The 17281-nt window shown below is 41.7% G+C and overlaps 1 protein-coding gene across 4 annotated transcripts in view; it reads right to left on the bottom strand.

Annotated features, from left to right (window-relative positions):
• Exoc2 (exocyst complex component 2) overlaps positions 1–17281 on the bottom strand; it is a 177499-nt gene that overhangs the window by 31986 nt on the left and 128232 nt on the right. For 3 of the 4 annotated variants that reach the window (XM_028881075.1, XM_037205846.1, XM_028881095.2), the window contains one exon: positions 7658–7799. In XM_028881075.1, the coding sequence (XP_028736908.1) occupies positions 7658–7799 (142 nt within the window). Of the gene's footprint in view, positions 1–7657; positions 7800–8696; positions 8780–17281 lie in introns of those variants that run through there. The other variant, XM_028881104.1, reaches the window with a different exon arrangement.

The raw sequence follows: 17281 nt of genomic DNA, 5'->3' as shown, positions 1-17281 counted from the left end.
TTAAAAGGAGACAAGGTTTGAAAAACAAAGTGAGTTTACCAATGAAGTTGTGATCTAGAAAGATGAAGAGCTAGGCTTATCCTCTTTCAAAAATAGAAAACTCTTTTCCATTTTTTGAACAGATCAAATATAGGACCATTAAAACAGCCTCCCAAAACTTCTTAGGTGAAACAAGAGACGTCCTGGGAGTTATGAAAGCTTTTCCTTCAGAGTTATGGATAGAGAAGGATAAAGAATTGGGCATTTCTTCAGGGATGAGGTTCACTCAGTTGGCATCTGTTTTCATCGAAAGCAGCATTCATACTGAGCTAAGCTGCTCACAGCAGGAGTCCAGGAACCCAGGAAGAGTGGACCCAGCATTAGCACACATTCCACACCCAGAGAAGAAATCTACTTTTGAAAAGTACTCAAACATATAACATATGATCTGTAAGGCTCAAAGAATTATCACAAGTGTTCTAGAGAGGTGGTGCTGCCTTTAGGAGAGACCCTTAGTGCTAAGTGCTGATTCACTGTCTATTATTTTTGTAACTGCTATGATATTTAATAACAAAGTTCCCTTCTTTGACATTTACTGAATGAGAATAGTTGATTTCCCTTACTCATAGAATCCCTCTTCCCTCTTTTCAACTGGACTTTTAGAGCTTGGCCTGGTGCTTGGCTGTGGATCTCTGCATCTGCTTCCATCAGTTACTGGATAAAGGCTCTATGATGACAGTTAGGGTATTCACCAATCTGATTACTGGGGTAAGACAGCTCAGGCACCCTCTCCACTACTGCTAGTAGTCTAAGCTGGGGTCATCCTTATGGATTCCTGGGAACTTTCCTAGCACCAGGTTTCTTCCTATCCCCATGATGTCTCCCTATATCAAGATATCTCTTTCATTGCTCTCCTACTCTGTCCCTGTTCCAGTTTGACCATCCTATTCCCTTATGGGAAACCTACAGAGGCAACCCAACCAAGCTAGTGGGAACTCATGAACTTTAGACCAACAGCTGTGGAGCCTCCATGGGACTGGACTAGGTCCTCTGCATAAATAAAACAGTTGTGTAGCTTGGTCAGCTTAAGGGGTCCCCTGGCAGTAGGATCAGGATCTATCCCTGATGTATGAGATGGCTTTTTTGAGCCCATTACCTATGGTGGGACACCTTGCACAGCCTTGATGCAGAGGGAGGGGCTTGGATCTGTCTCAACTGAATGTACCAGGCTTTGCTGACTTCCCATGGGAGGCCTTACCTTTTTGGAGGAGGGAATGGGGGGTGGGTTGGGGGATAGGCTGGGGAAGGCATGGGAGAGGGGAAGAGAGAGGGATCTGTGGTTGGTATATAAAATGAACAAAAAAATTCTTAAGAAAAAAAGAATAGTTGATTCAATCTGACATTCTGTTGAAAATATCTATTCACCTAAAAACTAAAGTGTTAATTGGCATTTTAATTGCTGTTAATTTTCTCACTGTACCTTGCTGGAGGAACTTTGTCAGAGTGTTTCTTGTGAATCAACACACTAGTTGCTAAGAGTCTGTTAGAGAATGCATATTGTGAGTTGGGTCCTACAGGGTGGACACAGCATAGGATAAAACAACTTCAGGCAGGGCAAAGAGCCAGGGGAGAAGTCCTGGGACAGGCTCAAGCAATTGAAGGTGTACTCTGTGTCCCATCAAGAGGCCTCAGCTGGAGCTGACAGGGTAGTGAGAAGTCCAGTGGAGGAAACACTATGTACAAGGACCTCTGGGAAAGAATGCCACACACTGGGACTGAGAATAACTGCATGGCTGGGTGCTAGTTACAAGAATAGCTCATATTGAGCAATGAGGCTGGAGAGGGACAGTGGGTCAGCTCATGACCAGCGCTGAAGCTGACTATGTCCATGAGTCTGGGGGTGGGGAGCTTTTGGAAACCTCCAAACATCTCAGGCTATTGCCAAGGCCACTGGTTGCTCTCTATAAACTGACAGTAAAACCCTATTGCTGATGACAACACTTCCATATTTCACTGAACATGGAGAAGTCAAGCTGGTGGGTGTCTAATTAAGGCTTTCACTCCTATTGACTAGTGTTCACAGAAGTATTGGAGGGTATTCTGCATGCTGCCAGAGGAAAAAGTAAACACCAATCCAACTACAAACCCTTCCATCTACAATGGTGACTGCCTGTGTGGTCTGTGGATGCAACAGTGGCACAAATGTGGGAGTAACCAACCACTCTGATGGGACTTAAGGCCCACTCTGTGAGATGGAACTCATACCTGACACTGCTCAGGTGGCCAAGAACCTGAACCTGGGCAGACCACAGGAACCGGGAAAACCCAATACTATTGTTCTGCTACAGGAACAAAGCAGTAAGACGATCCCTAAGGACACTGCTATATCCACAGATCAGTGCCTTGCCCAGCTGTCATCATCAGAAAAGCTTCCTCTTACAGCAAATGGGAATGAATGCAGAGACCCACAAATGGACAATGTGCAGAGAATAAGAGGTTTGGGAACACTCAGTCCTAAATGGGATGGTGTAATCAAACCTATCCCCTCAGGGCTCACGGAGCTATGTGGAAGAAGAGATGGAAAGATTGCTGGAGCCAGAGGGGATGGGTGATTCCAAGGAAACAGTGTCTTCCAGACCTAACAGGAATGATGTGTATATGAACTTACAGAGACTGTGACATCATACACAGGGCCTGCACAGGTTCAAGCCAGACTGTGTCCCAGTGCTGAGAAGGGAAAGTGGACATGGGCTACCACCCTTACCCAAGAAGCTATCTCTGATTAACATCTGCTTGCAAAACAAACAAACAAACAACTGGTTTTCTCCAATGAAGTCTCACAGGGAGAGAGGCTAGGGCCTAGGAAAGGGTATAGTGAGTCTCCACAGCCTAGTGGCAGGCAAGGGAGGGAGGGAGGGAGGGAGGGAGGGAGGGAAGAAGGGAGGGAGAGGGGCACACACAGGTGCAAACAGAGGGGACTGACTGCTGGGTTCCATTACCTAGGAAACCAGAAGGTATTTAGGGAGAAATACTTCAAAGTTCACTTATAGTTTACAAGTTGTCATTACAACTGATCCTTTTGAAGTGTTAGCAGAAATATTTCACTTTTATAGGAATTAATACTGAAACATTCAGCTGAAATAAATGCTTCATTAATGGTGTAGCATAATTTTATTTGCTGACATCAACTCTACCTTTTTTTGTATACTCAGAGCTGGATATTAGTCACACATTCATTATGCTTACTGACTACAATTAATGCAGCAATACAGTGTATCGATAATTACAAATAATATTAAGTCACATGAACATCACTTAGAAAGGTAAATTGATGAGTGCCTTACAAAGGGTCTTGAAGAGTAAGTTAGTTTCTTCTACCACTTCCTGTGAGGATACAGGCATTGTCCTCTCTGAAGGACACAGCTACACAGTACCACTGAATCTACACCTTAATTTTAGACTCCCAACCTTATTCTCCATAAACTACCTAGCTGGAGGCATTTTCTTATAGTAGTACAGAGGAATGAGAGCACAGAGGAAAAGGCAGAGCCACAAACATTCATTTTAATGATTAGAAAGCAGTATCAAGAAATATCAAGGTTGTCTTTAGTGTTCAAATTTGTCTTTAGTGTTCAAACATATTCAAGTCAGGTAGTGATGGAACATGCCTTTAATCCCAGCACTCAGGAGGCAGAGACAGGCGAATCTCTGTGAGTTCGAGGCCAGCCTGGTCTACAAAGCAAGTTCTAGAACAAGCAAAACTATACAGAGAATCCCTGTCTTAAAAAAAAAAAAAAAAAGGAAGGAAGGAGGGAAGAAAGAAGGAAAAGAAAAGAAAACATTGGATGCTAAGCTATTAGGGAAATGCAAATAAACACTACACTAAGATTTCATTTCACCCTAGCCACAATGATTATCAAGAAAATGATGTCAACAAATGTTAAAGAGGATTGGGAAGGGAGTTAAATTAGCTCAGGAACATAGAAATCAGGGTGGAGGGTCCTTGAACACTAAAAATACTGCTATGCAATCTAAGTCTACTCCACACGCACACCTCCATAACCATTTGCTGTGGCATTCTTTGTACAACTCAAGTTTTAGGATCAGCCTGGGTGACTGTAACAGCGATAAAGAAAGGGTTTCTGTTGAAGTGACTTCTTTATAAAAAATCAGGTGTCCATAGGAGTGTGGATTTATGTCTAGGTATTCAATTCAATTTCATTGATCAACATGTCTGTTTTTATGGCAATACCATGTAGTTTTTAATACTATAGTTCTTTACTACAGCTTGAGATGAGGGATAGTGATACCTCCAGCAGTTCTTTTATTGCTCAAGATTGTTTTAGCACTCCTGGGTTTTTTGTTTTTCCATATGAAGTTGAGAATTGTCCTTTCAAGGTCTGTCAAGAATTGTTTTGGAATTTTGATAGGGATTGCACCGAATCTGTAGATTGCTTTTGGTAAGATGACCATTTTAAATGTGTTAATCCTACTGATCCATGAGCATGGGGGATCTTACTGTCTTCTGATATCTTCTTCAATTCCTTTCTTCAAATACTTGAAGTTTTTCTCATGTAAGTCTTTCACTTGCTTGGTTAGTTATCCCAAGATATTCTATATTATTTGTGGCTATTGTAAAAGGTGTTGTTTCCTTAGTTTCTTTCTCTATTTGTCATTTGTATATAGGAGGGCTACTGATTTTAAGTTAAACTTGTATCCCACCATATTACTGAAGGTATTTATCAGCTGTAGGAGTTCCCTGATGGAATTTTTAGGGTCACTTGTGTACCCTATCATGTCATCTGCAAATAACGATACTTTAACTTCTTCCTTTTCAGTGTGTATCCCTTTGATCTCCTTCAGTTATCTTATTGCTCTAGCTAAGACTTCAAGTACTGTATTGAATAGATACGGAGAGAGTGGACTATCTGATTTGAGAATAATCACTTTGACTTTCTCTCCATTTAATTTGATGTTGGCTATAGGTTTGCTGTAGGTTGCCTTTATTATGTGTAGGTATGTCCCTTGTATCCCTAATCTCTCCAAGAGCTTTATCATGAAGGGGTGTTGGATTGTGTCAAAGGCCTTTTTCCAAATCTAGTGAGATGATCATGTTTTGTTTTCCTTTCAGTTTGTTTATTTGGTGGATTACATTTACTGATTTTTGTATGTTGAAACATCCTGGCATTTCTGGGATGAACCTTAATTGATCACGTAGGATGACTTTTTGATATGTTCCTGGATTCAGCTTACAAATATTTTATTGAGTATTTTTACACCTACATGCATAAGGGAAATTGGTGTGTAATTCCCTTTCTTTGTTGAGTCTTTATGTGATTTGGGTATCAAGGTAACCGTGGCCTCATAAAATGAATTTGGCAATGTTTCTTCTGTTTCTATTTTGTGGAATAATTTGAGGAGTAATGGTGTTTGTGCTTCTTTGAAAATTTGGCAGAAATCTGAGCTAACACCATCTGGGCCTGGGTTTATTTTGGTTGGGAGACTTTTAAAGACTGCTTCTATTTCCTGGGGGGTTAGAGGTCTATTTAAGTTGTTTATCTGATTTTAATTTAACCTTGGTTGGTAAGTGATACCTATCAAGAAAATTGTCCATTTCTTTTAGATTTTCTAATTTGGTGGAGCACAGGTTTTTAAACTATGCCTTTGATTTCCTCAGTGTCTGTTGCTTTGCCCCCTTTTTCATTTCTGATTTTATAATTTGGATATTCTCTATCTTTTAGTTATCTTGGATAAGGCTTTGTCAATCTTTACTTTCTCAAAGAATCAACTCATTGTTTCACTGATTCTTTGTATTGTTCTCTTTGTTTCTATTCTATTGATTTTAGCCTTGAGTTTGATTATTTCCTGCTGTCTACTCCTCTTGGGTGTGTTTGCTTCTTTTTGCTCTGGAGCTTTCAGGTGTGCTGTTAAGTTGCTGGTTGAGATCTCAGAGACTAAGGCAGCAAGTACGGGGCCTACAGGAGTCTGCACCAGTTCCCCAGCGTGTATGCTGTGGCTGTTACTTTGCTTGTGTGAACTGCTGACAGTGGAAGCAGCTGTGTCTTTGACTCTTTTGCCTGCACCTGCGACTCTTTTCCCATTGTCGGGTTGACTCGTCCAGCTTCGGTTTGACGGCTTCTGTCTTGTCTTATTGTATTTTGTTTTGTCATATTTGGTTGTTGTCTACTGGTGGCCTGATCTTTTCTGAAGGGAGACAGAGGCGGACTGGATCAAGGAGAGAGGGGAGACGAGGGGGGAGCAGGGAGGAGTGGAGGGAGTGGAAACTGTGGTCGGGATGTATAGTATGAGAGCAGGATCTATTTTCAATTAAGAAAAGAAAGTAGAGTTTTACTTGCTCATAAAGAACAATGAAGTTATGCGGCAAACAGATGGAACTGGAGGTTATCACAAAACAAGCCACTGTAAGAAAAACAGATGTTGCATGTTCTCTCACATGCAGAGTCTAGATTTTATTAACACACATGATGTGAAAACAGAAGGAAGGGAAGACTTGGTGTGAGGAAGGGAATCAGCAAGAGAGATGAGACGATGTCAAGAGACCGTCATTGAGGGGCAGGGAGTATGGTACAAGTCCAGGATACACCTGTATGAAAACACCGCAGAGAAGCATGTACAATGATTGCATGCTAATAAAAAAAGGGAGTTGCTGTTTTAAAAATTAAATAATCATGTTCATATTAAAAAGGTATTTAATGATTCTGGTTTGGGAATTACTAAATGTAAATAGTGCACAATAAAAACCAAAGATAGTTCAACAGTAAATAAGCTCACTGCCATCTAGTAAGAGTGACATATAATAAAAAGGACAATCACAGTGAGAATGATGATCAGGACAAACTCCTTAGCCAACAGCCACTGGCAGACCCAAGAGGAACTGGGGGTTAATATCAGCACGGCCACTCCCACAGAAACAGGAGTTCATGCAGTCCATAGTAGTTTAGAAAAAGAAACAACTATTTGGTCAACCAGAAAGTTTATAAGAGGGCTCAGATCATGGTGCACACACACACACACACACACACACACACACACACACACTTGTACACACACATAGAGTAATTTAAAATATTTATTTGATTGAAAAAGCAATAGCTATTTAAAAAAGATCTAAAGTGACAGAAGTTGCTTTCAGCTATCCCACAAACTTAACACTGGTACTCCACCACCAACCATCCTGTGCACTGATTTTTTTCTCCTTGAATTACTGTAATAATCTTATTTCTGCACGTTTCCCTTCTATCTTTTACACTTTCAGCAACAATTAGGTATTGCAAGGGACTAAATTTCTTTAAATTTTTTTGCCAACACTCACAAGATCACAGAATAAAGCTGTCAGTCACTCTAATATCTACGTGGAAAGGGAGTAATGTAGGAAGACATTCTGCATCTCTAAGCCACCCATGATCATAAGGTATAATTAATGGTTCTCAGGAGGTAAAGAATAAGCTACTACGTATGCATAAGGAATAGTACTGAATTCCACTATCACAAATGATTTAAACCAGTAGTAAAAATAACAAATGTCCTATCTTTGGTAGGAATATGAAAGCATGAATATAAAGAAAAACAGTTTAAACACATCTTGGTTGACAGAAGACTATCTACAACTATCACCCTAGCTAACATGTGGAGAAGCCGAGAATGCTTCTAGACTTACCTGCTGGAGGCAAGCAGTCTTTCCAGTCAAAATAGCCTGCATATATCCCAGGTTCCAAGGATCCGACAATAGGATCTGCTTTTAGCTCAATGTAATTTTCAAAGAGTCGTTGGTCTAGTTCTTTCAGTGATGCCATGCTAACCTACAACACAAAACAAAGAGTATAAGATACCCATTTAAGAGTGAAGGAAAAATGAAATAATGCAAGTAAATATACAATGTATTTTAAAAAGAGCATTGTCTACAAAGTTCAGGTTTCCAGCTTATCTACCTTAGTAATAAGAACTATTAGAGTGGCTATTTTACACAGTAAGAAACAGTTCCCATCTATGGAGTAGAGGTTATGCTTCAGAATACTTTAAACTTTCATTCTGTAGGCAGAGCAAACTGGTAGTATTGTGGAGAACCACAGAGGCTTCCTAGTGGGCACTTACTCATGGTCAGAGAATCTGGGCTTGCTTTACCCAGCAAGCTGCATAATAGGATGATTTGACCATGGGCATAGTTACCAGGTGTTTTGAAGGGTCTACACTTGGCTGTACAGTGTGCTTGGATCTTGCAAGAGGGAGGTCTTTTGCCTCTCCCCTTGGCATTTGTATAAAAAGTCCTTTTGAATAACCGCCTAGCATGGCTGGTTATTGAACCAGGGCCCTCCCGAAGCTATCCTGTGTCTGTCTTTCTTATCATCTCCTTCTCCCAATCTATCTAATATTTCCTCATTCCTCTCTCCTCCGCCCAAGAACCCTTCAAAAGGTGGGAGCAGGTTGGAGGTGGACTCCAGCAGACGCCCACATAGTATAAATACTAAATAGCCAGTAACCTACAATACAAAGGGCACCAACTGCAGTGTTACACATCAGTGATGTCATTTCAAGGCATCCTGCTCTAATAACCTGTCTGTGGCTACCCTGGCATCCTCCAATCACATGTTGGCAAGACTGAGATGTGTCTAAGACCTGAGCAGTCTGAATTTATACTATAGTTACTCCACACAGACACAAAATACAGGTCTTGCTCCCTCGTGGTTCAAACAACACACCAAAGATGCTACTAGAGAGTCCTGGTTTGAGTATTGCAGAGGCCCAGAAGTAGGCATAGTTCAGCACAGGACAGCTGTAGCTCCTGTTGGCAGTAAGGGCAAAGCAGACAGAGAGGTTGGCATCAGCCTTACAGGAGTGGGCTTAGTTTCAATGGCACTCAAATGACTAAGATACCATCTGACAACAAAGGTGTGCTGGCCCAGGGTACTCTGTAGTGGAGCATGGCCAATCTTCTTTCATGCCATTTACCCGAGGGACACACAGGTTTTTGGAACACCATACCTCAACTTCAACAAACTGACAAGAAAGTGGAATGCACATCTAAGGAGTTTACTTACTAGGAACCCAAGTACCCACCAACCAGTGATGAGAGCAACAGCAGGAACAGAACACAATGGCAATCCTTCAGAAGGGAGCTAGAGTCAATCACAGAACATGATTTTATGGAGACATGACATATAATTTCCAAAGGGACTGAAGTGACAGGCAGCTTGTCGTTCAAAGCACAAAGTGACACACAGAGAAATCTAAAGCTGGAAGACGGGTTCCAGGTGGCTGTATAACACAAACCCACAGAAAGTCAAGGGGGACAAATGAGCAACAAGAGAAGAGCACCAACTCCACAAGCAAAGACGACATTTTCACTGGAGTTTGAGCCAGTTTGAGCTATAGCAGATCGCTGAGCTCCAAGCTAGACTGATGACACTACATATCTAGGCACATGCTACAAGTTTTCAGTTTCTAAGTGAATATGGGGCAGAGGGAGGTGAGAATCTTTCATGTTTTGAGAAGAAAGTAGCAACACCTACAGAGAATAAAGGATCAGTGTGAGTTCTGAAATGCCATCCTCAAACCTGAGATCACTGCAAGTATCTACAGGAGTAAAAGAACCCAAACTCAGAACCATGTCGATCCCTTAACTAAGTGCAGAAATGCACATTTGGTTATGAAAGCATTCAAGGAATGTATCATATACATTTGTGAGAAAGGGCACTGACCTAGAGTCAAACAAATCAGACTGGGGAAGAAGGAAAACAGTGGCAGAAAATGAATCTAAGTTCTTTCCCAAAGTCCTCCATGCCTACTATCTACAAATATAAACCGAAAAGATTAGAACCATCCTAGAAAAGTGAAATATAAGTTCTAAATAAGTATTTGTTTAAAAAATGTTTTTGTTTTATGTGTTTTGTCTGCATGTATCTATGTGCACCACTTGTATGGGGGTGCCTGCGGAGGCCCAGAATAGGACATCAGATCTCCTGGAAGTAGAGCTACAGAGGGTTGTGAGCTGCCATGTGGGTACTGGGAACCAAACCAATGTCCTCTGTTGTAACAGCAAGTGTTTTTAACTACCGAGCTATCTCTCCAGCTCCAAAGATTCTTTAAAGTAATTTTTTTTTTTTTTTTTTTTGGTTTTTAGAGACAGGGTTTCTCCGTGTAATAGTTTTGGTGCCTGTCCTGGATCTTGCTCTGTAGACCAGGCTGGCCTTGAACTCAACAGAGATCTGCCTGCCTCTGCCTCCCAAGTGTTGAGATTAAAGGTGTGTGCCACCACCACCTGGCCTAAAATAATATTAAAAGAGGGTAGGGAGTACAGTTCAGTGGTAGAGCATATGCTTAGCATGTCAAAGACTTGCTGGTCCTTAGGAATGGCCCCCTCCAAGCCCTCAACAAGAAATTCTTAAGCAAAAAGTGGCTGACAACAGAAAGGGGTCATACCTAAACCCATGTGGAGATGAGGCAGCGAGGAAAGAAACTTGAGCTGCAGATGTTTAAGAGAGAAGTTTAAAAGAAGAAAGACTTAGAATTAATGGTTTAAACTCCCAAGCAGCAAATAAAATAGAAAATAAAGTGGAAGGGAACAAATTCAGTTGGAAAACCATTAATACCAAACATAGGTTTCAAAGTATATGGGTTTTTTGAAAAAAGAAAAATGTGGGATGTAGCTCAGGAGTAGAATACCTGCCTAGTATGTGCAAGGTCCTGGGTTAAATACCTGGTGCTGCAAAAAGCGCTAGGGGATGAGAGGGCAGGTGGGAAAGGAGGGAGGGAGGAAGAGATGAGGGAAAGGAAGAGCAGGGAGGAAGAGGAGGAAGGGATGAGGGAAAAGGAAGAGCAGGGAGGAAGAGGAGAAGGGGATGAGGGAAAAGGAAGAGCAGGGAGGAAGAGGAGAAGGGGATGAGGGAAAAGGAAGAGCAGGGAGGAAGAGATGAGGGAAAGGAAGAGCAGGGAGGAAGAAGAGGAAGGGATGAGGGAAAAGGAAGAGCAGGGAGGAAGAGGAGGAAGGGATGAGGGAAAAGGAAGAGCAGGGAGGAAGAGGAGAAGGGGATGAGGGAAAAGGAAGAGCAGGGAGGAAGTGGAGGAAGGGATGAGGGAAAAGGAAGAGCAGGGAGGAAGAGATGAGGGAAAGGAAGAGCAGGGAGGAAGAAGAGGAAGGGATGAGGGAAAAGGAAGAGCAGGGAGGAAGAGGAGAAGGGGATGAGGGAAAAGGAAGAGCAGGGAGGAAGGGGAAGAAGGGATGAGGGAAAAGGAAGAGCAGGGAGGAAGAGGAGAAGGGAAGAGGGAAAAGGAAGAGCAGGGAGGAAGGGGAGCAAAGCAAAGTTTCTGGCAAGGCCATTCTGGAAATGAAGCTGGGGCTGGGAGACCACTCAGTTGATAAAGAAAATGTCATGTATCTACTTAGAAAGCCACTCATGTCAAAGATCCAGGCCATAAAAAGACAGTTGTGGTGACACAAACTTTTAATACCCACAATGGGGAGGCTGAGACAGGCAAACACCCGGAAATTACTAGCCAGTCAGCCTAGCATGATCAGTGAGCAACAGTTCTTGGTAAGAGACTCTGTCTCAAAAAACCAACATGGACAGCTCATAAGGAATGACATATGAGGTTGAACCCTGACCTCTATATGCAAGTGCATTTAAACCATGCACACCTGCACACACACAAATATAGCTGCATACATATGAACATACATACACACATTCCTGCACACTTACTCCCTAAAAAATGGGGTGGGGGGGAAATGTCCAGTAACAGAAATGAAAGTGAATACACTACACTGGCAGGCTAAAAAGAGGTTATTACAGTTTTATTCCAGGAAGTCTGATAACAATGAGAAAATGGACAAACTCAAAAGTCAATCGAGGTCATTCTTTTAAAAAGCTTTGCACTTGCTACAGGACCAGGGTTCAATTTCCAGGGCTTTCATTTGTTGGCTTACAACCATCTGTAACTCCAACCCCAGGAGAGCTAATGCCTTCATCTGGCCTCCGTGGGCACCCAAACATACATGGCATATACAGACATATATCAGCAAGATAAATCTTCAAAACTTAATTTGAAGAGCCAGGCAGTGGTAGCACATGCCTTTAATCCCAGCACTTTGGAGCAAAGGCAGGCTCTGTGAGTTGGGGGCCAGCCTAGTCTACAAAGCAAGTTCCAGGACAGATACAGTTACACAAAGAAATCATGTCTCGAAAAACCCAAAATAAATAAATGAATAAGTAAATTTGGAACAACTGAATATTATTGTAAAATAAAATAAATAAATATAAAATAAATAAATAAATTTGGAACAAAAAACTAATTGATAATAAGAGGTGTCACTATTAACTGAAAAAAAGCAAAGAGGATGACGCAGGATGCAAGTCAATGGCCCTGGCCACTAGCCTTCCCTTGCAGTGGGTCTCAGGGACTTACTAAATCTGAGTGGTGAATATAGCTCCACCCCAAATGGTGTATTCATTTTCTGTGACTGTTCTGTAACCCATCTTATACCCAAGGATGAGGCTTTACTCTTTCGCTCCAGTCTCCTTCTCAATGGCGTGATCACGAACCTTCATAGACTGTTGGATTTAGCCCCTCACCCCCATCTGAAGGATACTTTGAAGAACTTCACTACCAATTACCTCTACCACTGGTGTTCAAAATCATTCCACAGTAAGTTAGTTGTTTTCCCTTCCTTGCTACTCCTCAGAAAAACCAAGTTTCTAGAGATGAGAACTAACTGAAATATAATTCTAATGAACAGTCAATTTCAGCAAGATGAGACACACGTGAAGATATAATGAATGAAAGAGCTGAAGAAACATCCCTAATCAGTACTGAGAACTAGTGATGAGGATCCATGAACAATGGCAAAGCTGAAGCACTGTGGAGACTAAAGGGGAGGATGTTTTATGGCTGATGAGCTAATGAGAGTGTACGGTTGGGTACCATCCAGTGGTAGGAAGGAAATGTCACATGATGAAAAGGTCAATGGTTCAGAAGGCAACAAGACTTTGTCAAGCTGAGATTAATTAAAGAAAGGCCAATCTTCACAGACAGGGAAAGCCACAGGCAAATGTTCTTTCAACAGAGCACAGGAATCTGGTGTTGAATGAGTAGCTGAAAGAACAAATGAATGGGAAAGACGGATGGATCAAATGAGGTGAATGACAGTACTCTAAAGTTTGGGAGAGGGATGAAAGCCCCCACAAGCACAAGCCAGGGGCATTTAGGTTTCCTTCTCCAGGCAAGGAGAGGCTCAGGAATATGGGAAGGAGGAAAAACTACAGTCAGATTTGTTTCTGGATGCTCACTGGATACTCTGTGAAGGATGAGTTGGATATCAGGGGAAAAGGGGGGGAGGGAGGGGATAAAAAGTGCATCTGCAAAGCAGGTTCTTGAAATACAACAGGGTCAGATGAGGAGAAAGGCCAGACTCAAGACAAGAACAGGAGTGCAAGTGAGTAGAGGATGATCCAGAAGATCTGGGGCTTCAGATGACAAGTGTGCAGCATAAAGTATCATGAGGGATGCAGTCAAAACCAATTCCCATTAGCAGAAGAATACAGACGAGTTGGGAATGTGACTCGGTTGGTGGAATGCTTCCCTAGCATGTGTTGGGTGCAGTCCCCAGCACTGCATAAAACTGGTTATATTTATGTATGCTGTAATCCCAACACTTGAGAGATGAAGACAGAGGATCAGAAGGTCAAGGTCATCCTCAACTACATATTGAGTTTGAGGCCAAACTGAAATATAAGACCTTATTTCAAGAAAAAACAACCACAAAAGCAAATGAATAAATAAAGAAAAGGTGGTAATTACACACAGACTACTACACAGCCTTATAAAAATAGAGGACACTGTAGTTAGTGGCATAAGCTAGGCACAGGAACACAAATACTGTGTAATCTCACCTATAGGAAGAATAGTTATCTTTGTGAAGTCAATTTCATAGACACAAAGCAGACAGCTGTCCAGAAACTATGGGAGGAGAGGCTGCGGTATGAGAAAAGGAGAGATTTGATCAAAGGCATGAAGATTGAAGTTTCACAGACTGGAGGAATTTGGTTCAGGGAACTACAGCATGGAGTACCTAACAAGTATTTTAGCTTTAAAAATTACCCAGATAATACATTTTTAATGTTCTCACCACAAAACATGGTTAATGAGTGGATGGAAATGCTAATTAAACTGACTGAATCTTTCTACCATGTATCACAGATCAAACCATCACACTGTACTCTACAAATATACATAATTAGCATCTAACATTTAAAACAGCTATATCAATCAATAAAGAAAAGGGTTCTGGCTGGCTGACCCAATGGTGACTGTCTCTGACAGGAAAGACATCAAAAGAAAGAGGACTTTAGCTTGGGGATGCTGGTCAGAAGCTCTGAAATCCCACTAGGAATGTCTAGTGAAGATGTGTGGTAGGAAACAGACATCGAGTCCAGGGAGGAGGTGGAAGGTTCATGCCTTTGGGCATCACTGGCATTAATGGTAAAGCTGTGGGTAGATTTGATCACTAAAAGAAACTGTGCCAGGGTGATGAGGAAACAAAAACCACACGTTCAGAGTATACAAGTGCTGTAGAGATAGTGAAAGATAGGTGCTTTCACCTGCTCAGATGAGAGGTTTCCAACTTGAGACCCTCCCATTCTACCCCGGAGAGGTGGTCATTGCACTCACTTGTTCCTATCCCTTCACAGCTTTGTAAAGACACAGAAGGCAACCCAGTCTCTCTTACCTCTGAAACCATGTCCTGAGCCTGAACCTTTCATCTCCTTTTCTGAAAGCTTTTCTAAAGTCTGCATTGGAGACTACGCTGTCAATGATAGGTTCTTGACTTGACTAATGTATATTTCTCTTTTTTCCTCTCCCTTCACCCTCACTCCTTCCTCATTTCCTACACTTTTTCATTTTTTTTTCTTGTGGTACTGTGGATGGAACCATGAGGCAAGCAAACCTACTCTACTGCCGAGCTACATCCTCAGCCCCCACTGTGTGTTTATACATGTATGGATCTCTTTGCCTTTCCCATACATAGAAGGAGTGAATGTGAGGCAGCTAAACAGTCAAATTTTTAGTTCAGTATTTGCTACGAGGGAACACATTTGCTCAACTTACTTGTCTAGAGAACCTTAAACTCTAAGATGAATTAATTTACAAGTAATTTATTGTACAAAAAGAGCTTCTTAGCAAAACTTAATGTACTCTGATGAAGAAATGGGGAAGCTAAAACAAGCATAGACACATATAACACAGCAGGAAAGAAACAAAGCTGCATCCATGCCCATCAATACATTCAAAGGGCCACAAATTTAAAATATCAAATAAGTATACTCAGTTAAGCTAAAAATAATAAACTATGTTACATCTAGTACATAAGGATCAAGCAATAGAAAATACTTTAAATTGGTGGCTGGATATAAAGGATCTTCTCTGGATTTGTGACAAAAAGAAACTGTCTCCTTCACCCTCCTGAGTGGAGTTTCTGAAGTTAGAAGCATTTAATACCAGACTTGATCAATGTCTGCATTCTCAAGTCAGGAAGAATCTACAATTATACAAATCCTAAATCCTATTTTCATTTCCTTGGGGTATATCATCATGAGACCTGTTCCATTCTTGGCCTTAGGATATAATATGAGGCTGGAAGCACTCAGGACTTGGAATCAAAAGCGTTATTTTCAAGTCCCTGCTACTTTCAAGTGAAGTCCACACACACACTCTCTGCACCTCTGCCCCTATGAAAATCACAGAACTAAAATATCATCCTCATTTACTTCTCAGAGATTCTACATTAAATAAGATCATACGAGGGGCCGGGGAGATGGCTAGCTGGGTCAGTGCTCCATACACAAGCATAAGGACCTAAGCTTGAATCCCAGTTACAGTGGTGAGGACCTATGACCCAGGACTTGATGGCCAACCAGCCTTGCCAAATTGGTGAGGTCTAGGTTCAATGAGAGAACCTGCCTCAAAAAATAAGGGAGAAAAGAGGGTCAAACCCCTGACATGTTGGCCTGTGACCTACACAGACACGCCCCCCCATATGAACACATACATATGAATAACAATACACATGAAAAATACCATAAAAGTAAATACAATTATATCTGTGAAATCATTCTACCTTTCAATTTTAATAATGTATATACTATTTCTATATTAAATCAACTCTACTTTGAAGATAAAGACAAAATGAAGGTGCCAGAGAGATGACAGGGCTGGTAAAGGTGCTGGCTACCAAGCCCGATGACCTGAGTTCAAGCCCCGGGACCCACACAGTGGAAGGAGGGAAAGAGCTCCACGAGCTGTCCTCTGACCTCCACCGGAAGGTCATGGCATGCACACCATAATAAATGTACAAAAGAAACAAGATAATTAAACAATTAATTAAGAAACAAGGTGAAAGGAATTTTAGAAACGGTTGTTTTCAGGCTTCTACTGGCAGAGCACCAATAAGAAACTGGGACGGGAAAAGGAAAGGCAGCAGGAAAGGAGGAAGAGAGAGGAGGAGGAACAATCGTGGAAAAGCCTCTTCTCCTGCCCCACCAGGCAGCACAGCCCACAGTAGGAACTGAGAGAAGGCCTGGCATCCAGTGAAATGGGAGAGAGACCCTCTAAGAGAGCATGACCCACCATACAGAAACAGGAGAGACGGCTGTCCACAGTGACCTCCCCATGATTTTCTTGGCAGGCATCTAGAGTTATTGTCACTGGAAAGGGAACTGTGAAAAATAAGGGCTGTGAGTGACCCTTTCTCTTCAGAACAGCAAGTGGGTTTTACCTGCTTGACACCATGGAAATAAGAGCTTCGGCCCACAGTAGAGTGAGCAGGTGTGCTGTGGTCCAAACCACGTTACTCTGTTCATTTCAGACACAACCGAGTAATTTCAAGACATTCAAGAAGTAATTTTTAAAAACAATGCTGAGTGGGCAAAAACCCTATTGCTTCTTCTGAGCTGTCCCTGGGTCCTCATAGTACCTTTCTCTGTGATTTAGACAAAGATAGGAAAAGATATCAGAAACCTTCCTTTGCGCCAGCTTCGTTCTGCTTAACAGTATAAACGAAGGCAACATAATTTCTGCTTATTCCTTCACAAAAACTGAGAGTAAAATCACAGTGCTTCTAACCTATGCAAGTCTTCATCACTTCACATATTTTAATAACATTCTTTATATAGACACATTAGCATGACTGAATAAAAACAAAGTACCCATTTTCCACAGATCTTGTAATTATGAACATGAAAATTTTCTGGAAATAAAGTAGACATTTGGCCTCAAAGCCTTAAGTCACAGC

This window comes from Peromyscus leucopus, chromosome 5 (assembly GCF_004664715.2).
Source record: "Peromyscus leucopus breed LL Stock chromosome 5, UCI_PerLeu_2.1, whole genome shotgun sequence".
NCBI classification, from domain to species: Eukaryota; Metazoa; Chordata; class Mammalia; order Rodentia; family Cricetidae; genus Peromyscus; species Peromyscus leucopus.
Note: the sequence above shows the minus strand (reverse complement) of the source record. Positions and strands in the feature narration are given on the sequence as shown.